The 25,608-nt window shown below is 53.8% G+C and overlaps 8 protein-coding genes across 8 annotated transcripts; 3 read left to right on the forward strand and 5 right to left on the reverse strand.

The window, feature by feature from the left end:
- Window positions 1-1,013: 1,013 nt before the first annotated feature.
- CABS01_06672 (cupin) lies at window positions 1,014-1,801 on the forward strand (the record flags this gene model as incomplete). The annotated part of the gene is made up of 4 exons (XM_060540037.1): window positions 1,014-1,224; window positions 1,366-1,506; window positions 1,584-1,598; window positions 1,686-1,801. The coding sequence occupies 4 exons, from the start codon at window positions 1,014-1,016 to the stop codon at window positions 1,799-1,801; spliced, it is 483 nt and encodes a 160-aa protein (XP_060403721.1).
- Window positions 1,802-1,898: 97 nt separating this feature from the next.
- CABS01_06673 (formamidopyrimidine-DNA glycosylase domain-containing protein) lies at window positions 1,899-3,351 on the reverse strand (the record flags this gene model as incomplete). Its single annotated transcript, XM_060540038.1, has 4 exons — window positions 1,899-2,947; window positions 3,001-3,050; window positions 3,108-3,282; window positions 3,333-3,351. The coding sequence occupies 4 exons, from the start codon at window positions 3,349-3,351 to the stop codon at window positions 1,899-1,901; spliced, it is 1,293 nt and encodes a 430-aa protein (XP_060403722.1).
- Window positions 3,352-5,912: 2,561 nt separating this feature from the next.
- On the reverse strand, window positions 5,913-7,984 carry CABS01_06674 (serine carboxypeptidase; the record flags this gene model as incomplete). Its single annotated transcript, XM_060540039.1, has 2 exons — window positions 5,913-7,496; window positions 7,559-7,984. 2 exons carry the CDS (start codon window positions 7,982-7,984, stop codon window positions 5,913-5,915), a joined length of 2,010 nt encoding a protein of 669 aa, XP_060403723.1.
- Window positions 7,985-9,518: 1,534 nt separating this feature from the next.
- On the forward strand, window positions 9,519-11,871 carry CABS01_06675 (uncharacterized protein; the record flags this gene model as incomplete). Its single annotated transcript, XM_060540040.1, has 3 exons — window positions 9,519-10,785; window positions 10,850-11,229; window positions 11,767-11,871. The coding sequence occupies 3 exons, from the start codon at window positions 9,519-9,521 to the stop codon at window positions 11,869-11,871; spliced, it is 1,752 nt and encodes a 583-aa protein (XP_060403724.1).
- Window positions 11,872-12,519: 648 nt separating this feature from the next.
- Window positions 12,520-15,006, reverse strand: CABS01_06676 (uncharacterized protein; the record flags this gene model as incomplete). The annotated part of the gene is made up of 1 exon (XM_060540041.1): window positions 12,520-15,006. One exon carries the CDS (start codon window positions 15,004-15,006, stop codon window positions 12,520-12,522), a length of 2,487 nt encoding a protein of 828 aa, XP_060403725.1.
- Window positions 15,007-16,552: 1,546 nt separating this feature from the next.
- On the reverse strand, window positions 16,553-16,840 carry CABS01_06677 (uncharacterized protein; the record flags this gene model as incomplete). Its single annotated transcript, XM_060540042.1, has 1 exon — window positions 16,553-16,840. The coding sequence occupies one exon, from the start codon at window positions 16,838-16,840 to the stop codon at window positions 16,553-16,555; it is 288 nt and encodes a 95-aa protein (XP_060403726.1).
- Window positions 16,841-17,732: 892 nt separating this feature from the next.
- CABS01_06678 (NADH dehydrogenase) lies at window positions 17,733-18,646 on the reverse strand (the record flags this gene model as incomplete). Its single annotated transcript, XM_060540043.1, has 2 exons — window positions 17,733-18,241; window positions 18,295-18,646. 2 exons carry the CDS (start codon window positions 18,644-18,646, stop codon window positions 17,733-17,735), a joined length of 861 nt encoding a protein of 286 aa, XP_060403727.1.
- Window positions 18,647-19,286: 640 nt separating this feature from the next.
- On the forward strand, window positions 19,287-24,966 carry CABS01_06679 (general negative regulator of transcription subunit 4; the record flags this gene model as incomplete). The annotated part of the gene is made up of 7 exons (XM_060540044.1): window positions 19,287-19,330; window positions 19,434-19,500; window positions 19,576-19,688; window positions 19,739-21,507; window positions 21,574-21,807; window positions 22,206-22,241; window positions 22,520-24,966. 7 exons carry the CDS (start codon window positions 19,287-19,289, stop codon window positions 24,964-24,966), a joined length of 4,710 nt encoding a protein of 1,569 aa, XP_060403728.1.
- Window positions 24,967-25,608: the final 642 nt, after the last annotated feature.

Here is a 25,608-nt window from a genome sequence, read left to right on the forward strand (position 1 = left end):
GTTACAGGCGTTGTATTTCGGGAACACAACATTTTGGCTTACTTTACGATTGTGATGATTATCGCCTGCGTTGTGACACTGCATTTATGAACACCGCACACGAATCAATGTCTGATAATCAGGGCTGCATCGAGGACAATTCCACAAGCTGGAGAGGTTATACTTGAAGGCGCCCCCCTCATTTGCGACCATTACTGGCGTCATCAAAGACCGGTGAGACACTTGCACATGTTGCTAAACCCAAACACACCTCAAGCTGAGAAAAGGGTCGACGGCTCGTGGGAGGACACAGACTCAATCCGACAGGCCCTCTCAAGTGGGTGACAAAATAGGATGCTAGTCAACAAGATTATAACGCCTACTTGCATGCTTATCATGCCCACTATTCTTATTCTTTTATTACTTCTACTTTTGTTATGATCTTTGATATATTCATTAGAGAATACTCTTCGAAAGAAGCATAGGAATAGAAATAATACGATAGCAGCTAGGGAGGGTACTGATAGAGCAGCAAGCGATTTTGTCACCCACTTGCCTCTCTTAACGTGCAGTGCAACCAACTGTGTCTGTCTGCTTGCTTCCTTATTGCTTTTTCCGGGTGAGTTTCGAGACTAATGTACAAAGAAAAACGCCTCAACCGACTAGTTCGGATGTCCATCCATAGAAAGACACGGCAGATCCGATAGGTAAGTAGGTTAGTTTGGTAGTCTTACCTAAGCTTACTGCTAAACCTCCTCAACCTCCTTCCCCCTCCTCTACGGTGCGCCGGACGTCCATTTGGGGAGATTGTTAGTATCATCAGATGAATGTCACGGATTGATTCTCGATAGGTCAGTGAGGTCATTTTACACCACGTCCTTCTCTCTTAGTCCGGTTCTCGCAATATTTCCAATTTCAAAGGGCAACTTCATCAACATCCAAAGAAAAGGGAGGCACCTTACCACCTCCGACGTACCACCAACAAAAGTACTAGACAACAAAAGTTGTCGCAACGCGGCCTTCAAAATTACAAGATGCCTCTCCGCGGACCCGTACCGGTGAAGCTCTACACAAAGGAGAACAGCGAGTGCCTGAAGCTGGGCCCCATGACGATTTACATCTTCGAGGACGGGACCAACACGGATAACCGCGTCGGGTGTATGACGCTCGAGCTGCCGCCGGCGACGTCCGGGCCGCCGATGCATTGGCACCGGTTCCACGACGAGTGCTTTTTTGTGACCAAGGGTGAGTTCTTTTACTAAATCAAAACGGCGTTGGGGGAGTTTTTTTCCATCGCTGATGTAGTTGAATCGGATTACTGTTCATGTTTAGACTGAATGGAGAGGGTTTATTTCGTTGACGTTTCGATTGTGTTACTGGCAATAGGGACGATCCGGTTTTCGACGCCCGAGGGGAACGTGGATGCCGAGGAGGGCCAGTTGATGGTCGTGCCGCCGAGGGCGATCCACACGTTTTCCAACCCGTCCGAGACGCACCCCGCAGAGTTCTTCATGACGTCTACCCCAGGTACGTACTTCTTTCATCGAAATCCTTCGTGAATATCATCGTGGCAAGGTGGGCTAATAACATGGGATCTACTTCAGGATACTACATGGATTGTAAGTGCTCGGAAGGCCCAGCGTCCCGAGGCCGAACCTCGTGACGAGTGTCATCTTGGTGTGAAAAAAGCTGACGGTTTGCGGTAGACTTCCGTATGATGGCCAAGGGAGTCGAAGAGGGTAAGAAGTTGTCCCGCGACGAGACGCAGCATCTCATGGCGCTGTTTGGAACGTTCCCGCCGGATGTGGAGTCAGAGCCGTGAAGTAAACTAGGATGTTGGGGTTTGAGGGGGATGGGATTTGGTGTTCACGAGAATTCGGGACTCATATGGGGTATAACTCTGATTAAGATATAAATGCTCACCCCTTCAGTCGGAGGGACCTCCGTCTTCCCGTGTCCTCTACCACCGCTGCATTTGTCTTCCCAGACGCCTCTTCCTTCTTTACGGCAGTCTTCTTGGTCTTGGTTGGTGCGACCTTAGGCTTCTCCGCAGCCTGTTTTGAAGCCCGCTGCTTCTTGCTTGGTGCCGGTGCTTCGGCGGCGGGCTCTGGAGTCTCCTCCTTCTTCACCTTTGCCGCCGCGGTGGGCTTTGCCTTGGCGGAACCCTTGGCACCTCGTGCTTTCTTGCTGGGCTTCTCCTCCTCCTCCTCATCGCTCTCGTTCGCCTTCGCCGGCCTCTTCTTCTTAGCGGCGGCCTTGGGCTTCTTGCCGCCGTCATCCTCCTCCTCCACGGGCTCCTCCTTTGCCGACGGCACAACCTGACCAGTCTTCTTCTGCCTCCCAGGGGCATAACAGCTTGTCCGCCCGCCGACGGTAATGAACGCAAGCTTCTCCCCGTTGGGAAGCTCAGACGCGGCACCTTTACTCCCCTTGCCCCAGCGATAATTAAACAACCAATCGTCCGGGAACTCGTCCGAGTCGCCGAGCTTATCGACGGCCGTCTGACAGACATACCGTACGGCCTCGTACAACCTCGTCATTTCCTCTTCGTTAAAGGTATCGCAGTACTGCTCCGGGTGCAGCCGGGACTGGTACAGCACCTCGTCGGCGACCCAGTTGCCTATGCCGCTGATGTGGCTCTGGTCCAGGAGGAGGGCCTTGATGGGTACGTGGCGGGACTGCATCTTTTGGCGGAGGTAAGTCTCCGTGAAGATGTCGACGTCGACGACCGGGTCGGGCCCGTTTTCTTTGAGGGGCGAGTGGGAGCGGATGTCTGCGCCGGGGCAGTCCACGAGGCGGATGCGGCCGAAGCGGCGGGGGTCTGTGAAGGCGGCCGAGACTTTGGGTGTGCCTTCGGTCTCGATGTGGAATTTCCAGTATTTGGGTGGCCAGATGTCTGCTTCGCCTTCCTTCATCTTTTTGTAGTAGTTTGTGTAAGCCGTCTTGTCGCCTTTGATGTGGATCCATCCTGCGTGGTGTCAGTCTCGATACAGTGTACCTGAAATGAATAAATTTCATTACCTGTCATGCCTAGATGCATCACCGCATGAGGGGGTTTGTCGAATGTGATCCTGAGACGAAATGAGTGTCTGTCAAGAGCTTCCAATTGATCGATGGAGTAGACATACCAGAAATACTTTCCTTGACTTCCGACAGAGACAACCTTTCTCCCCTTTACAGCTTTCTCGAAGGCCGGGCCGCTGGTGCCGACTTTGCCAAAGACATTGGCATCGTCAGGGGCAGAGACGTTTGCGATCTTCTTGCCTACAAGATGAAGGCGCAAGAAGTGCACGCACCGCGCGACTGGGAGAACATGAGCCAACTTGCATTTCTCAATTCAATGACAGTCTCACCTTCAGCGATCTCGGGCATTTTTGTACTGATTTATTGTCTGTCTCACTTGCTTAAAGGAAGGAGATCACGGATGAACGTCTCTCGTCTCCCGGGGTCTGCGACGACTTGCGCACTGCGGATCCATGACGCAGACGCAGGCTGCGACGCGTCGAGCTCTGAACTGGGGACCGGCCATCCGCGCCGACGGTTCGCGCTAACACGTGACCCAGCACGTGAAGAGACTGCAGGCACACCTCGAGTGGGTCGTGGCCGACCGCCAGCTGCGCACCCCCACTCGCGGCTCAAAATTTCCCAGCACCTTTAAAACTCTTCCCTCGCAGACCACCTCGACCTCACGATCCTTTCTTTCCATACTGCAACACGCAGCAAATCGGCTGCGTAGCTTCGCATGACCTGGTAAGTTCCGCGCTCGCGCTTATTTCTTACTTTTACCTTTGAATTACACCCCCAATCCTTGGTGATGACAGACAAACACCGCAAACTAGAGTCTTTGACCTAAATGGAATGAAACCTCTGTTTTACACGTCAGTCTGATAGGACACGACAATGTCGCAAATTTGTTTTTGGATCTTATGCGCTTCGCTTGAGCAAGTGGCTAATCAAGCAAATTAGGCTTTTGCAGATTTATTTCAATCTGACGCCGTGGAATTGAGCTACGTGGCTGCCTCGGGATGGCTTGACAAAAGGTACGGTACACTTCTTCCTCAACCTCCACGCTCGAGATCCGGATGATTAGTTTTTTTGTGCTTTGCACAGTTGGAATTACCGGCTGAACACTCTTGTTGAAAACAACTGGCTGTTTCTGATTGATCTCACTACCCTTCTTTCCATGTATGCCTTCGTTCGCGTCGAACCTCGTCGCTAACATGGAACCCAGCCATCTCAGATCAAATCGACAAGGTACATACGAACCCCTCTCTTTCCCGCTCTCCCATCATTTACATGATGAAGCGGCACTGGGCTCCGAGAGTACCCATATGGGACTCGGCCATGAGCAGACAAGCCACTTTGCGGCAGGCCTAGAAAACCTCGCCCACTGATTTCGATCCGAACACTCAACTTGTCGGGAATACACCTTGCTCTTCAGGTGGCTGACCCGTCTACAACAGTGTCGAGATGGATTTCGCTTTGCTACACAATCTTTTGGTGTCTTCTGCCAGTGCAGTATAGACGCACCTGCTTCCTTCCGGTCCAGTCATGGTAGGTCTCACATTTTTCTTTGCTGCCCCACATGCCTTCCTGATGAGCAACTTAGATGACGAGTCTGATTTGGATTTTCCAATGCGGATACAAACTTTTTATACCATTCATGCAACGACTGAATTGGCTTCATTACACTACGTTTTGACTTGATGAGCATGAACATCGCTGACCGTCTCTAAGATGACAGTTTTACTCTGACATGGCTAGACCTGTTGTACGAAAACGCACCATCGCATGGCTCAAGTGGTAAGCTCCTACCTGTCTCTTCACCCCTCCAGCCACCCACGGCTCCGTTCTTCTGATGAACGATAAACCAAAGACAAGCATATGTCAGAGCCTAACGGCGAAGCTGAGACACGTTGACTACCAGTCATTCTGATCGAACACTTCACATTTGCACTCTTTCTGGGAAACACTTGTGAATACAGTTGGCTAACATTCGCCTTCTAGAGCCATGTGGTGTACATCCTCTTTCGCCTTTTCCCTGCCGACGGCCTTGCATCAAATGGTAAGCTCCTTTTCCATCTCTCGTCCTCTACCTCTACCCACTCTCCCGCGTCTACGTGATGATCATAATATATATCACGACGGTCTCCTGAGCCATATGCTTTGATGATACTGCCTTTGACAAGGCCCCATACTGATTTTTGACGCTTCACACATTGTTTGATTTACGAGTCGTGGTGTATTGCAGACAGTGGCTAACTGAAGTTATCAGATTCTCTCATGACTATATCTTCATCAATGATGCAAGCCAAGGTAGGTCTATGCCGTGCATGTTTTAGTATACATATTCTCAATACAAGATACCCATGATTCTTCACTCCGTCTGTGCTCTACTGCTACAATGTGATTTGCCTATCGATTTCACTATCCTTTCCAATCTTGGAACCGCACGAGGTTTGTCGTGTTGATCATTGGTGCTTCACGGTCACGATGCCAGGATATCCTCCTGGCCGGAAGAACTTCCGTAGAGTCGTTTATGGGACAGATTTCTGCGTCCGTGACTTATGTCCATACGTAACAATTAGTATTCTCTCCTCGCATGCCTGCATAGTCAAGACACGCGTAAGCATACCTCATCATCATTGCCAAGACGCATGTTTACTGCTTTGTATTCCAACGATCATTAAGGGGGTATCATTAAGTCTTCAACCAACACAAATCAAAAACACATCCAGCACATGTCTGCAGTGCTTCTCTCCTTTTCTTCGGTCCCTTCCATGTTTTCATCCTTCACATCCAAAATGCCCAGAAACGCCCACCCCAAGATGATTCTCGAGGCCGTCCACATGCTCTCTAGTGCCCAACCGAGGATGCAAGTATAATGTTTTGCCACGTAGACGATGCTCCAAAGCTTTATGATGACTTTTTAATCAACCACTTCCCATCGCACCAAACATAAACATGCTAATCGAAAGTGCAAAAAATGCCACAATAGGCATCATTGGTGCCTGGACCGTCAAGCTCCCGCTCGTTGGCGTCGACGTCGCCGTGAACAATCCCGTAAGGACCGTAGATGATGTGGATGCGGCAGGCTGCGTAGAAGTCGGAGCCTTGGTGGCCAAAGGCCAGTCACTTGAAGCACTGTAAAGTACGCCGTTGATGACTGTCCCCTCGGCGCGCTGGAGCATGCTGATCTGCTCGTCGCTGCATGAGGCTTGCATGTAGCGCAGCCAGCAGGTGGCAGCAGGCGAGTCTGGGAGCTTATCTGTGTGCGTGGCGTGGGCATCGCCAGAGGTATTGTAGTTGGCCAGATTGACCTGATCGCCCGTCGAGATGGACGTGCCCATGATGACACGCGCAAAGACTTGGAACGCGGTTTCCGGCTGGTAGGCTGGCACCGAGTGGCCGGCCTGGTAGATGCGGCTGAAGGATAGGTTTCCAAACTGCCTCACGACGCCGCCGATGTACGAGTTGTTGACAATGATAGGCGCATAACCGGCGGCGCTGAAGTTGCGTCCGTATACGGTGCTAGCTTGCCAAGCGAGAGTCGTCGACGCGGCCTCCCCACCCAGCCAGTTGCAGATGTAGTCACGATCACCGTAGATCAGAGCGACGCGGATACCGCGCTGCAAGAGACCGGCCAATTTCGGGATCAAGGGTCCTCTCATGTAGTCGCCCGTGCCAGAAAAGGCGGACATGACAGCCTGACTCGTCATCGTGAAGTTGACGACGGAGCCAATGGATTGCTGAAAGCCCGCAGTGTTGACATACTCGAGATACGTATTGGGCGGAAACGAGTCCGGGTTCTTGCGGGCAATGTCGTACCAGCTGCGGCCCGACTCGGAGTACGGCATCATGACATTCTCGTTGCAGGTCTGATAGGCCCTGGAACACAGGGTGTTTACTGTATCCACCCCGCCGGTGTTGTTGGCGTCGTAGACGGACTCGGCGGTGCGACATTGTTTGATCAAGTCCAGGCAGCCGCCCGAGGTGTACAAGCTGCCGTTGGCCAGGCTTGCGCGGACGTCGTTCATCGCCTTGAAACCGTACGTGTTGTTGGTAGCCATGGCGGGGTAGAATTCCGCCTGAACCTGATCGTCGATGCAGCCGTTAACAATGCCTAGGGACGTGAGGTGGACTTCGAGTGTGTTGTTGGCCGACAGCGTCCCGTTCTGCCGTCTCTCGTTTTGCTTCTCCCACACATCAGAGAAAACAGGCCCGTACTTTCCGCCATAACTCTCGGCGAAAAGATTGATGCCTAAAGAGCTGTTGTTTGGAGGGTTGTACTGGGGAAATGCGCTCAAGAAGCCCTGAAGCATGTGCCATATCGCATACGCAGCCGTCTCGGTGGTATTTGCCGTGTTGTTGGAGTTCAGCGAGCTAAAGGTGCCGTTAAGAAACGTTGCAGGGGGCTGTCCATTGGGGACCGGCTGAGGCGGACTCGACTGATTCGCGTTGAACAGATCCATGGAGCCATTGGTGGCAATGTCATACGAGAAGCCAACTTGGTTCGGCTGGGGAGTGTTAGCATGTTGCCAACGAGTGCTTGCCGGACCAGAAGATGCCAGAAACTTACCTGGTCGATGAAGAGCATGTTGGAAGCGCGGTCCCATCCCCATTCTCGCGCCACAGTGTCGTACTGGTTCAGGCCCTTCTCAATAACCTCGCAAGGACCGACCTCGGTGAACATGCCAAAGAGAGAGCTGACACCGGGGCCGCCGTTGAGCCAGATAGTCATGGCCTCTGTGGGTTCGCGGGCGCCGATGAACCAGAAGAACATGTTTGCTGGGTAAGGGCCGGGGACGTTGATCCATCCTGTGTATTGTTGCTGGGTATCGTAGGCGGTCTTGCAGACACCCTTGGGCGTTTTGTAGCGAATGGTGACATTTCCGTCTACGGGCGAAGTGATCGTGGTGAGGTTGACCGAGGTGGAAGGGAATTGAGCATTGGCGAAGGCGGAGAGCAGGCCGGCAAGGGCGAGGACGGAGTGGAAGAGGCGCATGGTGAGATGTCCCGCATCGTGTCCTCGGCGCATACTCGCGCTCAGGGCGATTGTCGTCGGTCCGGAGCTGAGACGATGCGCGGGTGCCAATGATTGTGTCGAGTCGAGGCGATTCGAATCGATGATGTTAGCGAGAGTGACGCAACACGAGCGAGTTTGGTGTGGTGTTGTGTGGTGTTCGGAAGTGGAATGCAACAAGTGCGATGGAAGTGAGGGAGGAATGTTGTCGGTTTTGAAGGTCCCCAGTGCTCCGTCGGATAGCGGCTTGGCAGACGTGCCCCTGCATTTAGCGCCATTGTTTGGTGTCAACGGGCGCCCACAGGCCTTACGGGGCCCCGAACGCCTGCCCCATTGCCCGTGGGTTACCTAATTTAACATCAAGCCCACTCCACTGTCCACACGAGCAGGGCGTCCAGGCCCTGCTGCAATGGTACCATAGTGCTCTGCGAACTTTGCGAAGTACCTACACGTACAGGCAGGGAACCTGGAACACGCGGCCCGCGGGGAGTTTTCCAGGTTCCATTGCTGGCGGGATCGCCCAGCGGCCGGGGTCTAGGGCTGACGGGACCAAGGTTCCTCCTTCTCGCATCTTCCACCTTCATCTCCATCTCAATAACCTGCAAGAACTGCAAGCAGTCAGCACGGCATCACAAACAACACACCCAGGTGCAGCCCAGGCGGTCTCTCATAATGCCGTGTTACCCGCAGTGGTTCACGCCTTGTTGTTGGCTCGTTCGTCCCAATTCATCGTGTCTAAGAGCTGACAGCTGGACAGCCTGATGATTACCTTAGTACACAGACAAACTCAGCTCTGCTCAAGATGCCCTGAACTCAACTAAAAGAGACGGTCATTTCAAACGAAATCAACATCTCGGCGCATCATCTCTAGACGTTCCGCCAGCCGAGAAAGCTCTCGACTCGTAGAGTCATCACTCATGTGCTTCGAGGTCAGCAACCTGCATGAGCTCATGCAAGCAAGGTACTTGCATCCTTCGGCATTTCGCTCACCTGTGCTCGGCCGGATTCGGGAAGCCTTGAGAAAACCAGTCCTTCTGAGATTCTACGAATCAGAGTCATCTGTTTGCTGCACTCTGTCAACCAACGAACATCACTACTCAGCTTTCTGCTATTATTTCAACCCCATGTTGTCACAGCCTTCATCAGACGAGCTATACGATGTGGCTCTCATAAAGAAACCCCAACCCCCAAGTCTCCGGCACTTGTAGACAATGGCTGCGTGGACGACAGGCACACGGAACGACTTAGGACTAAACAGGCAAGGTTGGTGATTAGCCATCGCCAACGACTTCCCAAAACCATGCGGCTGAAGGCCATAGGTCAGGGGTAGTTCCCAATGGCTTTATTCACAGAGACACAATAGCATCATCCCCTTTACAAAAAGACATTCACGTTTGTAGTGTTTGACAAGGCAGCCAGCCATTGCTTACCTTTATATCTCAATTGTATTGAGATATCTTCTCATTCTGTCTCATAGTCCAAAGGCTTCAGAATACGGGGTTTCCTCCTCAAGGCAATGTCCTCCGACTCGGGTACAACACCTACAGACATCATCACCTATATTGGTGTTCCTCTAGCCGTGCTCGGTGTCCTCCCAATCCTCTACAACACCATTGCGACACTTGCCGCGCGATCTCGAATCAGGCGCATGCTCCGTCATGCCCGCCTAACAGCTCTCACTCGCTCCGACGTCGTGAATCGCGTCATCGAGGTCGACCTCCCCCGCTACGCCGTCACGCCCTGGGACCGCTTCGATCACCGCGACGAGTACTGGTCCCTCGCCCGCCACCCTTCCTCCATACCCGGTGGCACTTGGACGACCTTCAACTGGCGCACCAACACCATCGGCCTCAAGACGCAGAGGGTCGAGTACGCAGACCAGCTGCGGCAACCGCAGGTCGATGTCACTTTTGACGAGCTGATCAGCTACCTCCTGGATCTTGGTGCCGTGCCCGATGCTCACGGATGGAGGCTGCTCAGAAGCACCGGGCTGTGGACTCCCGTCGGCTGTACCCTTATGCAGAGTCCCGATGGACAGCATAATGCCCTCACCATTGCGCCTCTGAACGACTCTGACGGCCATCTTTCGCTGTCTGTAAATTGGTCCTCACACTGGACCACGAGGAGCCATGAGTCTCTGCCCCCGTACTGGGTCCGGCTGGTACCACTCCCTAGTCCAGCAGCCACGGCCATTGAGCAGGACGATGAGAAGGATGCCAGCGACAATGTCAACGCAGAGCAAGAAACAAGCAGCGGAAGCATCAAGAAGAAGACGATATCCCCGTCATCCTCCGTCGCCAGCATATCCCGCGCCGCAAAATCCAACGCCCAAAACCCAATCGCCTGCAAAATCTCCTCTCACGGCCTCGTAAGCGCCATCCCAGAAGACGCCGACCACCCCTCGACGAGCCTCTACATCGAGCACGTCCGCATCCGACCGGGCCACACGGCCGGTCCATGGTTCGCCAGCGCCGCCACGGCCTACGGCACCTCGAGCGCGACTATCTTGTGGAACTACCGCATCCCGGACGACGTCCTCGCCTTTGCGCGGGGCTCCTCCGTCCCCTGCGGCGTGCTCGAGGTCCTGGGCGTCGTCGACGGGACCCAGACGCCCAAGTGGGCGAGCTCGCACAACGACACGCGGGACAACCTCGATCTCTTGCACCGAAGGATGCGGGATCAGATGAACGCCATCGCGGCCGAGCAGCAGATGGATCCGGTGCGGAGGGAGCAGGCTGTGAGGGAGCGCATGCGCAAGGAGTCTGATCAGCACATGGACGATGGTAGGCTTTCCCTCCCCCTTATCTGCATGACTGAAAGTATTGGACTGACATCAAAAACTCGCAGTACGAGATAGAATGCGCCTCGACGCCCGGCGCCGCGAAACCCGCGCCCACGAAGCAATCCAATCCCCCAAATGGGACGCCGCCCTCGTGGCAACACACACCCTCCCCTGGCTCCAACAACAAGGCCACTTACCAACAGACGACATCATCACCCTCCGCTCCGTCGCCGCGGGCCTCTTGCACCGCATGCTCCTCGACGGCGCCTTCACCTCCGCCCTCTGCGCCGTCCTCGACGCGTGGAAGGCCTGGGCCGACAACGGCGGGATGCGCAAGTCGGACCTCGAGGCGCTGAGAGAGGGGCCGAAGGCGCTTGAGATGTTTGCGCTCGCGAGTGTGTTAGTTGCTGTTATTCGTGACGTCGGCGGTGCGGCGGAGGGGTCGGTAAGTGGGGATTTGCAGGAGTGCTTGAGGATGTGGCGGCAGGTTAGGCTGGGATGAGGGATGGATGAACAGAGGCAGGGGACATCTGATGGATCTGTCATTAATCACCATGAGATCAACCTCTGATTAATATAAGGAGAAATGCAAAAAGAGTTCACCACCGGTGTGGCTACATCTCTTGGTGCTCGTGCTGGGATTCGAACTCGGGTACTCTCGCTAAGCCTGTCGTCGAGTAGGCTGGTTGGTGTAGATAATTGATTGTTGACCCTGAACCACTCCACCACCTAGCCAGTTTGACCTGACCCGTCGACCTAGACGGGCGCCGTCTGGCTAGTGACTGGAACGGGGTTGAGGGGGTATATATAGGCTTCGGCAGTGGTGTGTTGTCGTATATTGGATGAATACGTCGACGGGATCGCGTCCCTAGTTATTATAAGAGTACTTATTTAACCCGTATCTTCTGGGCAAGCCCAAAGCCGTATTCAAATAAGTATACGCTCCTAACGCTATAAAAAGGCTAGAGAGAAAGTAATAAAGAAAGAGGAGGAGGAGGAAGAGAAGGAGGAAGAGAAAGAGAACGAGGAAAATAAAGACGCGGAGGAAGCTATGGAGGAGGACGAGGAGGACGATAATGAGGATTAAAGAGAAGACGAGGGGGATGGGGAGTTGCTTTTAGGATGTAAGGGCCTTTTCGTAACTTAAACACCTCTTACACCCGGCTATATCGACTATAACACCCCCCCCCCCCCCCCTAATACTCTTACTATAACTATAACAATATCAGTAGACCTGTTTTGAAGATATTAACCTGGATGCCCGTAACCTCGCAAAATACGGTATCTATAGCCCTAGCGTTAACCCTCGGCGCGCCCGCTTTCACTGTGCCAACTCCGGAAGCTTTTACTACAGTTCGCTAGCAGGTTTACTAATAGAAAAGCGAGTTATCCTTTTCGATCTCGGCTGGACTCCGGCAGCAAGGCAATGTAATCATGTAAGAGGAACTCATGGAGTAGTAGTTCAGAGATTGATTCGAGCAAAACGTCAAGCGGGTTCAATTCTACCACTAATAGCGAAGCAATAATCATGCTCTCGATAATAACGGTTGCATACCTGCCTGGCCCAGCCACTGTGTCCATTCTTTGTTGCCCGTTTCCCAAACCCTTGTAAGCCGGCCGAGGCCAATCCAAACTCCAACGCTTGAAAATAATAATACCAATAACATCGCCAACACCCCCCCTCCAATTACAATCGAGTAGCAAACACCTCAAAGGGCAAACCGAAACCGAGCTCCTACAGCTCATCATCCTGATCTGAATCAAACACAATGATATCGTCCTCGTCACCGCCGTCATCACGTAGCAGACTTTCAGGCAGCATCTGGCTCTTGGACAGCAATTGCGAGGAATCCATCTGGAACGTCCCCGGCGGCAGGTGGACGGGACTATCGTCCTCATCCTCGTCGTCCACAAAGATGGGCAGGCTCGAGTTGTTGTTCGAGCGCGTCGGCCGCCGCGGCGCAGACCTGAACTTAACGGGCGACTGGGAGGGGCTCGACGCCTGACTTGCCGTTGTCGCCTGCGAGGGCCGGACCGCCCGCCGCGGCGTTGGATTGGGCGGGCGGCTGAGGGGCGTCGGGGGCAGAGCTGGCTTGGTGAATTGGGGGAGCTCTGTGCCGAACTTTCGAGCGCCGCGACCGCCGCGGTTCCTGGTTGGGGTCTGGCTTGACGGTACCAGCAGGTCGGCGTCGGAGGAGTGGTGCTGGGTGGAGTGCTCAATGTCGCTTCGGAGTTGCTCGGCGAGCTCCTGGGAGACCGTCTGCTCCTCTGAAGGACCTCCGGCTGCCGGCAAAAACTCCTTCCTGCCGATCTCGGGTTCCGACACGATATCATCTTCCTCTTCTCCGTCTTTACCGACAACACAGCAACGCAGGTTGGCCATCAACTGTCCGACGACGGCGGGCGGCACGTAGTTGTACTTTTGCGGTGGTCCGTGAAGCCAATCCAGGTCCATCATTTCCCGTAAAGACATTGGATCATTTAGCTGGAAGACCTTCTTTAGATGATACGCAAACTTGGAACCATTGTTCTGATTGAACTCCGCGTTGCCGACCCCGTCCTCATCAATCTCACCAGGCGATTTGGCCTCACTGAAGCAGGCCATGTACCGCAGTTCCGCAACAGGCTTCGTGACGTAAAGCCACATGCGGGTGACAGTGTGGGGGATTCTGTAATTGCGGAATTCGTGGTTCTTCTCGCCGGCAACAATAGCCTCCATGTGCTCGGGATGTATGGAAATAAAGATGTCGGTCCGATCGCCCTGTCGCCCCATGCCGTGAATGACGCTGTAGGGTAGCCGCTGGCTCTCTAGTCCTTGGGTGTAAGGGGTCTTTGGTGTCTTTGGTGTCTCGACAGCCGCCTTTCCTTTAGCCTTGGGAGTTTTCTGACTCGGTGTGGGCGTCGTCTGAGAGACGGACTCGTCGTTGGTTTCCCTGCTCGCTGTCTTAAGAACACTGGAGCCACTGTCGTGTGTAGGCTCTGGTGAAGATGTGATGACCTCCACGGTCTCTCTGCGGTCCGAATCCCCGCGCGACAATTTGGGAAACACAAACGGCTTCGATAGAACCACTGTCGCGTCCTCCTCATCCTCTTCGTCATCATCCTCCTTGGCGGCTGGGGCGACGTTTTCCTTATCAGAGTCGCCTTCCTCCGCAGGAGACGCTTCTTTGGATGCTACTTCCTCCTCGGATGAAGCAAGAACCTGGTCCATCTGAAATTGTGTGTCTTCGCCGACGGCCTCGTACCCCTCAGCTTCCTCATCCAGGATTTCAAGATCATCGAATTCATCCTCAGAATCTGCAATCTCGACCAGAGGTGACCTTTGTGGCCTGCGAGGGGATGGGCTGACTTCACGCTCTCCCTCCACTTCCTCATCTTCTTCCATGGGAGCTAGACTGGCTGTAGGATGGGGCGTGATGAAGCGAACATTTTTGGTGGGCTGCAGTGGCATTTTGCTGGGAGAGACGATTTGGCTCGAGCTCTGGCTACCGGTCGTCGCATAAGAATCCTGGACTGTCAGAGTTCGTGGCCGTTTGACGGATGCTGTGGGCTTCGGGATCGGTGACATTGTGTTTGTGGACTTGTCTTTCAAGGGAGACCTTTTTGGCGCCGGGCTGTACCTAGCCAGCATCGGGGTAAGCGGGCTGCCTATAGACGATGGAATCTCATAAATAACGCGTTTATTTGTTGGCGTCTGCGGAACGACGGAGGGTGTCCTGCTGGGCGGTTTGCTCGACTGCTTCTTGCCAGGCACTTGGTTCTCCTTGTCGTTGCCGGAGGGCAGCACCGGTTGGTCCTTTTCGACCTCATCCTCCGAGGGCTGGAATTGCCATGCGTCCTCCTCCTCTTCCTCTTCTGCCGTGGATTTCTCGGATGATCTTCGCGACATCTGCGTCAACGTTTGCGTGTGAAAGGATGAGCTTGGCGTCGGTTCGTCTCCCATGGTCTTTCTCCTTCTCTTCCTAGGCTGGGGCTCCTCCTCTTCGTCGGATAGATCAAGGCGCAAGGGCGACGAGCGCGTGGTCTCAAACATCTGGGTCAAAGTCTTTTGCTGGTGGTTGGCAATGCGAGCGGTTGGTTTACGAGCGCTATACGTTCGAACTTCGGTTCGTCGATGCGGAAACTTTGCCTGCTTTGCCGGCTTGCTAGACTTATAGACTCGATCGGGAGATGGGTTGGCGGCGGCGGGAGTCCGGCCGCTGGAGCGAGTTTGTGGTGACATTTTGGATAATGGTGCAAACCGTCACCGCAAGGCGTGAGCTTGATCGCTTCCAGAGCGCGCAAATCGTTGATATCAGCAATGGTGTGCAACGTTGACTCAGACGCAAAGGCAGAGTGTCAGCGCAATTCCTCGGAGACTAGACCTCGTTCAGTCCAAAGGGCGCGTCGCGTACTCGAGTGTGGGATTGATTTACGCGTGTAGTGGCGTGTGGGACGTGGTGACATCACATGCATGTAACGGGGCGGCGGGGAAATGCGTGTGTGCTAGATAGTGCCTCCTTTTGCTGGGTAACTGCATTATATAGTCTCTGTTCCTCTCTCCTATTGGCCTTTCACTCAACTCATTCAACTTACAATTCTGAACATGCGCAAGGCACATACTGAACGTAAGGCAAGTAGATAAGGTAAGCTATCTCATGAAACTTCAATTTGTGTGATCCACAATCAAGTACGCAATTGAATCGTTTGAAATCATTTCATTACAGTATGAACAATTACGGTTTATCAAGCCTCCTGTATCTCTCAGAACCCACTCAAGCAAGCTGGTTATTCGCGTTGATAATACCAGCCTTAGGTTGGGTGGACTGCGTGACAGCAGCCTTGATCGTCGCTGAGGTCTGATCAGGGTCAAGCTTGCAGTTGTACCGCTGCATGATCGCGAAGACTACTATCTTCTTATACCCAAAAGCCCACTCGATAGCCGTTCTAATGGTCTGTTCACTGTAGTAGTGGTGACAGCAGTTGTAGTAGTGGTGGTTGTAGTTGTTTGAACGTTGGTGGAAAGAGGTGAGATTATAAGGCGGCATGGGGCAATTCAAACAGCTCATCTACCTGCTCGTACTTCGGAGGAATCGGTGGGCTTCGCCAATTCCTTCTGTCCTCAGTACTCAGATATACGCAGTTCATCATACGATTGTCGAGCTTCATGCCGGCCGAAAGGCTATGCCCTGCTGATGTCTATACCAGCAGTAGTAGTGGAAGCGGTAGTGCCAGTTGTGGCAGAAGTGCTCCAAGTGTTTCCAACACATGACTTGCTCCTTGGAGATGTTCTTGATGAATACCACCTGGCGTGAGAAAGATTCCTTCCCGCGAATCAAGGGAGGTCTACAACGCAATGGAGCTGACAGAAGTGCCGGACTCTTCCAGCTATTAGGCTCTGGCTCCGGACACACCGATGCCTTGGCACTCGAGTGTTGATGATCGGAGGAGATGGCCGACTTGGCTTCTTTGAGGTGACGATCGTCGAGATTGGTATTTTCTCTGTCTGATATTGTTCATGAGCCTCCGAGACATGGTATAGTATGCCCTGAGCGGGAAGGTCTTCTGTTGAAAAGAGGATGTGAATCCCTTCCTTAGGGTTAATGTCGTGTATTAGAGTTCAAGATCCCGTGGGCATGACCTTGGCCCTTTGTGAGTCCTTGAGAACCCATCTCACAGCTCTTCAACGAATTGAAGAGATTGTGAGGCCCGTTGACTGTACTAGGAGCAGGCCGTCGTTGTGTGCGTGTGACTTGTTTGGTGGCTCTGAGAGAGAGCAGACTGTTCTTCTAGAGCTTCTTCCCAGTGATACGGTGAAGAAGACGCCTCAGCCTAGACTTGGACTTCGTGGAAGTATCGTTTGAGGCGAGAGAGACCGAAGACGATGATGTAGTAGCGCAGGTCTGCTGCTTGCAGTATCCCTCAATGTAGCCATTGATATGGTCCTCAAGATCAACGTCGCAAGATGCGAGGTCGAGGACATGGGCTTGGTGGTATTGCATCTTGGCCTTGTATCTCAACTCCTCCAGCATGTCCGCAGACAAGAGCTGGGACCTGGAAACGGCAAATACAAACATCCTGGCTGTAGTGTGGAGTGAAGTCTGAGGAGAGAAGTAGTTGGTATGGAGAGCGTGATGTCTTCGGAGTATTCAGTGAGAGGTGATGAGCAGAGATATTGAGTCTGAGATGAGTGACGAGGACGTAGGAACCAGGGACCATTGACGACTTTGTAGCAGACCAGTTGCCCTTATATATGATGAGGAAATGAAATACAATCAGCGTCAGGTGCAACACTGGGTTGGCCTTAGAAGTTGGGTTGATAGTTTGGGTTGATAGTTTGGGTGGCACTCGGGGGGTTTCTCCGTTACCATGGGACATGTCTGGTACCCTCGCGGTTCAAGGCAACAAGCCGTTAAAAGTGCTGGTATCCAGCCATGATACTTTCCCTTATAACTTCCTCGACAACAAGTAGCCATGTCCTTTACTTACGCACGTAGTCACATCATGGCTCACTCTGGACTTCCCTCACTGGATTGGGTTTGAAATCGTGAATTAGGCACCTGATCATGCTTCACTGTAAACTGAAAACATACTCGATGCCATTTCGGTCGAAGACGCGTTCTGAGCACTGGTTTACAGCCAACGTAACGTAGGCCGAAGAGGGTGACACAGTCAGTACCAAGTCCAAATTGGTCGACCTTGGAATATCAGTCTTATGCTCGAAATTGGGTCCCTTGTTGAATCAAGGCTTTTAGTCCGTTTTCTGAGACTTCTCCAGGACCATGGGACTCGAAAACCGTTACAATTTCGGGAGGCGTTCTAGTCACTGGCGCAGAGCCAGCAAGGCCCACGCTCCTCACCAGCATTTCAGTGCAGCCACATAAGGTTCAAGTAAATAATGGGACGCAGAATGATTGTACAACAAAGAAGATTCTAGAGTCAGTTATATACACGTCAGAATCTTCTGATCTATTTCTTCGGCTCCTCCTTCTTCTCCTCTGGCTTCGGCGTAGGCAGCTTGAAGGTGTCGGGGCGTCTGTCCGTGCCAGGTCCAACTCCCTCCCAGGCACTTGAGCCGCCCTCAAAGTTGCGGAAGGCCTGGGTAAGCTCAAGGGGCTCGGTAACGATGCGCTTCTTCTCCTCGTCGTATCTGACCTCAGTGTAGCCAGTAAGAGGGAAGTCCTTTCGCAGGGGGTGACCCTCGAAACCGTAGTCGGTCATGATTCTGCGCAGATCGGGGTGGTCGGCGAAGAAGACGCCGAAAAGATCGTAGACCTCACGCTCGTACCAGTTGGCTCCATCGAAGAGGGAAGTGACACTGGGAACGGGGGACGCCTCGTCGGCGTAGGTCTTGACACGGATGCGCGAGTTGTGGCGGACACTGAGAAGGTTGTAGATGACCTCGAATCGCTGGTCTCTGGTCGGGTAGTCGACGGCAGTGATGTCGCTAATCTGGGTGTACTCGGCCGAAGTGTTGTCTACGTATTGTTAGATGAGAGTGACGCTATATCGTGGATCAATTGACACTTACACTTGAGGAAGGTGAAGACGGGAATGATTCCCGAGGGAGAGACGTAGATGGTGAGCTCGTCCTTCCAGACGGAGATCTGCTGGACGTACTTGGGCAAGCAGCCCATGATCCAAGAGCCGTATTTGTGGAGGTTATCGGCCTTGGAGCCGTACTTGTCGGCAGGGTTGATGAGAGGAGCCTTGAGGGTGCCAATGTGCTCGCGAGGAGACTTCCTCAGGTTTTCGGCATCCTTGGGATAGCCGGTCGGGAAGCCGGCCAATTGAGGGATTGAGGTTGAGAAAGATCGAATCTCGCTGGGGCGGCAGTTGCGCAAGCCCGCCAGAGCTCTACTACGATAGAGCTTCGTTGCCATTGTTGCGATTGTTGCAGTGCTGGGGGGCTTGTTGCCTCTGGGGAAGTTGATTGATGATGCTGTGCATTCGCGATGCTTGGGGATTGAAAGAAGCTAACCGGCGGTAGGTCCACCCCCAGGGTGGTACTTTTGACACTCGATGCGGACCTGAAGGTGCCGGCAAACTGGCTGAACGAAGGTGCTCACAACCTCTGCGTCTTGACGATTTAAAACTTTGCAGCGAATTCAATAGGACTCAAAGTTTTGGGTAAAATACAATTGCCAATATTGAGCACCTTCCTGAAATCTATGATTTCCTTTCAAGAATCCAAGAAACCGCACCTGCCGTTACTCAAGAGCGTTCTTTCCTTCACGATTGCCCAAGCGACTGGGAGGGGTGAATCTAAATTCTGCTGACTTGCAATATTCTCGGTCCCTTGATTGGCTTGTCATTAGTAACCAGCACGTGACGGCAACCAGTGGGTCCCTCTTACCTAAGGCACCACGCTCTAGTGCAGCAGACGACCCATCCGAGAAAGGCTTTGGCTTCACCTCTGTCTGGTATTGAACAACTTCCCTCTCCTAACCACCTCCACTCACAAATCGAAACCCAACCTTCCCGCAACCCCACGAAATATACCTACCGCCACAGATCGTCGCCATGGCACCCCAAGACACATTCATCGACGAGGAGGATGATACATGGTATGATACCTTATTTCTGACCTCGCGCGCATCTTGCTTGCGTGCAACCCATGCGTGAGACCTTGAGGTGTTGGGCATCGTGAACTGACTCTCTCCACTACAGCCCGTTATGTATCGAGGAGTTCGACCTCTCAGATCGGAATTTCCGACCATGCCCTTGCGGCTACCAGGTACGGCGACAGCGACTTCCATGTTCCATCGTTCCTGCCTCGGATGAAGAACCTCGACCTCTAACAGTTTCATAGGTGTGCCAGTTCTGCTTCAACAATATCAAGAACAACATGAACGGCCTGTGTCCTGCATGCCGAAGACCTTACGACGAGAAGACAATCCAGTGGAAGGTTGTCACCACGGAAGAGTGTGTACCCCTCCTGCCACCTTGGTCGACGCCACACTGACAAACACTAGGGTCGCCGAGTTCCGAGCAAACATCCAGAAGAACCAGAAGAAGCGAGCTGTGGAACAAAAGCAGAAGGAGGTTCAGAAGCGCGAGGTTGAGAAGGAAAACCGCAAAAACCTCATCGGCGTCCGGGTCGTTCAGAAGAACCTGGTTTACGTGACCGGTTTGACACCTACAGTGCGAGAGGACGAACTACTCAAGACACTTCGCAAGCCCGAATTCTTCGGTCAATACGGCAACATCCTGAAAATCTCGATTAGCAGTCGGAAGAGCCAGGACGGCCAACACCAATCTCTCGGAATTTATGTGACTTTCGAGAAGAAGGAAGACGCCCAACGTTGCATCCAAGCTGTCAACGGTTCTCAGAATGGCGACCGCGTTCTCAGAGCCCAGCTCGGTACCACCAAGTACTGCTCGGCCTGGCTGCGGCATGAGCAGTGCACCAACAGGCAGTGCATGTTCTTGCATGAGCTGGGTGACGAGGAGGACAGCTACACTAGACAGGATCTATCCTCGATGAACAGCATAAGCTCTCAGCGGCCCCTCCCTGGGGGTGGTTCCTCGAGCAGCGGTGGCGGACCGTCTCGCACCGCTTCTCGACAACAGAATACCGCACCGCCTGCGGCTCCCGCTTCTCAACCCATGGCACGATCGTCAAGCAAGGACGGCTCCGAGAATGGCGGCGACGGACCAGCCCTGCCTGCCTCTGCCAACTGGGCAAGAAATCCTCAGCGCAGCCGCAGGGGAAGCCACGCTACTAGTGGCGCCGCTTCAAGCCCTGCCATCTCGACAGCCCTCCCCGTCACCACCGAGGCAGTACCCGAGGCCATCGACGAGACCCCCTCGAGAAAGGAAACCCCCGCACCTCCGACCGAGACCAAGGCCCCGAAGCCGACTGCTCCTGCTGACAACCGAAAGTCCAACAGTCTTCCAGAGAATCTGCTTAGACAGCTGCTCAAGGCTATGCAGGGCTGCCCTTTCTCATACAATGCGCCGGATACGAACCAGATCGAGACCATTTACCCTCCCATGTTCGACACCCGCGGAGGCGAGAAGAGAAGAGCCATGCGCGAAGAAGAGGAGTCGCGCCTCGGCGTGGACCAGGAGCAACAATCCGAACCTCAAGAGGCCTCGGAAGGCGAGCCGGAGACTGGGGGCAGTCTGGCGCTCGGTGGCGAGCCCGAAGACCGAGATGTTGCGCGCGACGTCGTCTTCGAGCAGCGTAGACCTGGCACTCAGCCTCCCATCCAGCGCAACAACAACGACGGCCCTTTCGGTCCCGCACTTGGCTCTGGATTTGGTCAAGCTTCCGTCTCTGCTAGTTCTGTTGGTGGCAGCCGATCCATGACGCCTCAACAACAGCTCTTCGTTCGATCTCAGAGCGGCTTCGGCGATCACTTGCCTCCTGGGATCCCAACTGCGCAGCCTTCTGCGGTTCAGCAACAAGGTGGCGGCCACAACAGACAAGGATCTAGGTTCAGCTTTGCTAATGACACCGCCGGCACTTCAGCTTCAGTCAAGGTTGCCGCCAACCCAAGAATCATGGCCCAGCAGACGGCCATGATGCCTTCCGCTTTCCACTCGCAGCCAGGCAGCCAGTATTATGCATCCTCCATGCCCGGACCTCCTCCAGGTCTCAAGTCGACAGGAACTCCGCCAAACATGTTTGGACAGGGCCAGTTCGGTGGCGCCTTCGGTGCGACTTCCAAGGATTCCGCCGAGCTTCTCCAGACGTTGATTCGGGGTCGGGGAACCAATGGACAGGGTCATGATGCTGGTAAGCGTGAGTACATGTTATCTTCTTTCTCTAATCAGTACCCATCCTCTACCTCCTCCACCCCAGCTCCTGCTTCGGGCCTCCTGGCGTCGCTCTACGGTAACCAGCCTGGAGCATTCCAAGACTTCGGTCCCAAGCAGAAGAAGAAGGGGAAGAAGCACAGACATGCTAACACTTCCTCCTCTGGAGGAGGTGGTCTAGTTGATCTTGCGGACCCGAGTATCCTGCAAGCGAGAATGCAACACCAGTCGCAGAGCAATGCCGGAGTCGGACAGGGACTGTTCGGTGGACAGAGCCAAGGTGGGTACAACCCGAACATGATGTACAATACGCGTTTCCCAGGCGCAGGCTGGTAGCCTCGAGAGACAACGCGATAGATGAGGTGTCGGTGTTGGTCGTTTACGGGTTTTGTTTTACACTTCATGTATCATGAGGGGGAGGGCGTCGCGGCATATCACAGGCGGACGACCGCTCTTCAAAGGGACCGAGAGCGCACCGCACATTACACGCGCATTGATTCAGCGAGCATTGCGGAAAACATCAGGGCTGCTCAGGGGAGAGTGGCAAAGGGTTGCATTTGGCGTCGCTTCACGTTTTCTTCTGGGCAAGCAAGGACCGACACCTACACTTCGTCTCGGCATTATACCTCTTTTTTCATTTGGGACCGCACGTCGTCATGGTTAATGGGGTCACGTCAGTCAGGCAAGCCATCATCGTCTTCCAGTCGCCTCAATGTACGTTAACTCGCAGACCATCCTCCCGTTATGAGGATGGGGGTGGCACAAGGACCAATATAGCACGTTGCTCATACTTACCGCTCGTTTGTCCTCGCAAATCATCATGGAAGACGATGATGGCAGCCGTGACTTGTCTTGTTCCTGTAAACATTTGTCCATGTATATAAACTGTTGTCTCTCGTGCTGCTACCATGCTTTATTGTCTCTTCTTTTCCTTACTTGTCTTTAAGGAAAACACCACTTCTAGGGAACCCCTTGGCTAACTGGTTCCCTAGATGACGATCTCTTTTCGCTCGACGATGAGGCCACTCTATCGGTAGACAAATTAGTCTCTGACGACCCCTTGCCGAGCTATGTCGGTACCCTGGGCGGACTATCACGACCAGCAGCTCCGACCCCTCCACCTGGTCTCGGCCCTCCACAAAGAACCGCATCGCCGGCTCCACGACAAGCACCAATCCCCGTAATACCAGTCACACCACTGACGCCCTCGGCTCCCAAGCCAGCAGTCCCTACTATGGCTAATATCGTGCGGACTGGCACACCAGATCAGGCTTCTCGCAAGAAAGCCGGTGGGACAGAAGCCAAGAAGAACATCAAAGCCTTGGCTGTTGAGAGTGGGCTATCAAAGGACATTGCCTCTCAAGCATCTCCCTCCAAGGGGAAGTCTGTATTGCAGTTGCAGGAAGAGGATTTCCCAGCACTTGGAAACGTCCCACGGCCTGCGACCCCAGCGAAGTCAGCAGCTGCAACTCCAAAGATCGCCCCAGCGAGCATCAAGAAGCCTCAACCGGCAGAGGCTGCGACGCCGGCTTCAGGTCCATCCCCCGTGCTGGCTGTTGAAGCGCCCAAAACTACAAAGGCCACGGAGAAGCCCGTACCGGGTATCTTGAACATTGCCGCCGCTACCAGTGCAGCTCAGCCAAAGCAACCAGAGACCACCACCACGGAGCAATCTGACGTCTCGGCCTTCCCAGCCTTGCCAACACCAACGACTGCCAGTGTAGCATCACCTATCGCGAGAGCAGCGCCCAAGACTTTGCGAGTTGTACCGACACCCAAAGCCGAAGTGCCGCCAGCTCTACCATCAGGTGCCGCATTTTCTGCGGCGGCAAGGGCTGTTTCTTCCGCCTCTGGACGTCCTGGAACACCGGCTAGCGAAATCATTAGCGATAGCGCCTCTATCGTCTCCGCATCTGTGTCTGCTTCTCGTACCAGCTCACCACCCCCTACCAGAGTGGGAACTGCACCTGTCCGCAACACAACAAAGAGCCAGCAGCGCAAGCAGCGAAAGGAGGCGCACAAGGAGCAGTCCGCTTCCATTACTGTTGCGCCCAAAGTCGTGGAAACCGAAGAGCAGGCTCCCATCCTCGGACGCAAGAAGAAGCAGAAGAAGGAAAAGCCGGTCACATCGGCCCCCACACCAGTCAAGAAGCCCGTCGAGCGTGTCGCCACCCCGCCCCCTCCTCCCAAGGAGCCAACTCCGCCTCCCAAACCTATCGTCGAGAGAACGGTGGTGGATCTACCTCCTCCCAAGGGCAAGGCTGCTAAGCAAGCCGCCAAGATGGCCAAGGCAGCGGAGGAGAAGGGCAAGAGTAAAGAAGGAACACCTTCAACGCCAACACCACCGCCTCCTGTACCCACAGCTGTTGCTGTGCCAGAGGAGTCTCAGGATATTGCCGACAACCCGAATACCTTTCCTGAAGTTGTCTACCATGCCCTGCATGAAGCGGGCGAGGTTCCCACCGCGGAACTACTTGCCCTCCTCAAGCCTTTCCTCGACGCTCACTCTCGCTTTGACAGGCCTTCCGCTGCGACCCTGAGCAACAACCCGCCTCCTACGGCTACGACCAAGAATATGGTGTCCGAGGCAGACCATGCTATCCTACTTACTGGTCAGCCGGTGCGCAAGATCATGGAAGGTCAGCGTGTACTCATTACGCCCAACGGGGATTGCCTGAGAAATCTCACCGAAGAGGAAGAAGGCAGATATCTTGCGCTTCAGAAGTCTGTAGCAGTTGGTAGTGACCAGCCCGACAGCTTTGTTGCGCCTCGTCATCAGGCCCGTCCGGGTGGCTTCTCCCTGATCAAAGGCAGAGCGGTACCCAACGGGCCCCCATCCTACTTTCCACCCTCGCCCAACGCACAAAAGATGTTCTCCGATGACCCTGTTAATAAGATTCAGCGTGAAGAGGCCATCAGCTACATCAACCAGTTTGTTCTCCCGCGACTCAACTTGGGTAACACCAACCTGTTCCCGGGCAGCTGGAAATCTGCGCCTGGTGCCAAGGACGCCTTATCTGCACGAGAAACAGCCGCCGCCAGCCTAAACTCTCTCGCCCCGTACATTTATGGACACGACGCAGCAGCGGGCGCAGGCATCTACTCCGCCGAGAGCGGTGGCTCAGGCAAGGACATTCCCGAAGACGAGACACCGTTTGGCGGTCTGGACTCGCCACAGCACCAGCAGGGTAGCGAGGGCTTCGTCACCGACGCCTCCCCTTCCACCATGGCGGCCGCCGCCGCACAGGTGGACGCCCAGCAGAGAACTGGGGCTGTGCACCCTAAGTTGCCTGGCACACCACTCAATGCCATGTCGCTCATGAGTGTCGAGGACGCCGAGTCAGCGCTGGGTATTGCGCGCAAGGAGACGGAGAAGCTCGAGAAGGGGCTGAATCAGGCTATGAAGCGCAACCGGAGGCTTCTGCTGGGCGGTAGATGACTAGCCGTGAGTCTTTTAGATCTCGTGAAGCGAGTCGTTGTGGCTGTTGCCGTGCAGACCCTGGTGCTGGGGGTTGGCATGGTTAGGACCGTGGTGGATTTGCTTTCTGGCGCTGGGGGAAGTGGAATGAGATGGTAAAGCGTCTTTTTCTTCTTGAATAGGAGAACAATATCGTTAACAAGATGAAAGTGGAGAAGAATACCTTCTGGACAGACAGAGGAGGGGGTTTGTTGGATGTTCCTTTCAAAAGCGTTTGGAGAAAGCGTTTTGATATGAGCATGTTTTTTGCTGCATGTTCGGATATGTGTAGCGGTAGTGTATGTATATTTGTATTCTTGAGAAAGGCAATGCCCTAGGACTACTGGCATACCAGATAACCTTTCCCACGGCTGGAGGCTTCTACACCCTCACGTGGGGATGGATAAAACTTAATGATACTGATACCCCCCCTTCTCGCTATGAGATATCAAGGTTATTCTTTGTGTGTCTGGCCTGTTTGACCCGTGGTTTTGTGGATTAAGTTGCTTTTGCTTGACATGAATCTGATGTGGATGATGCTCAAGGTTTTGAAATTATGCTACCTCTTTTATGTATGTATGTTGTATGTTATGTAGATCATGAAAACGTAGCTATCCTATCATG

This window comes from Colletotrichum abscissum (genome assembly GCF_030869225.1).
Source record: "Colletotrichum abscissum strain IMI 504890 chromosome Unknown Scaffold_14.1, whole genome shotgun sequence".
In the NCBI taxonomy this organism is placed as follows: domain Eukaryota; kingdom Fungi; phylum Ascomycota; class Sordariomycetes; order Glomerellales; family Glomerellaceae; genus Colletotrichum; species Colletotrichum abscissum.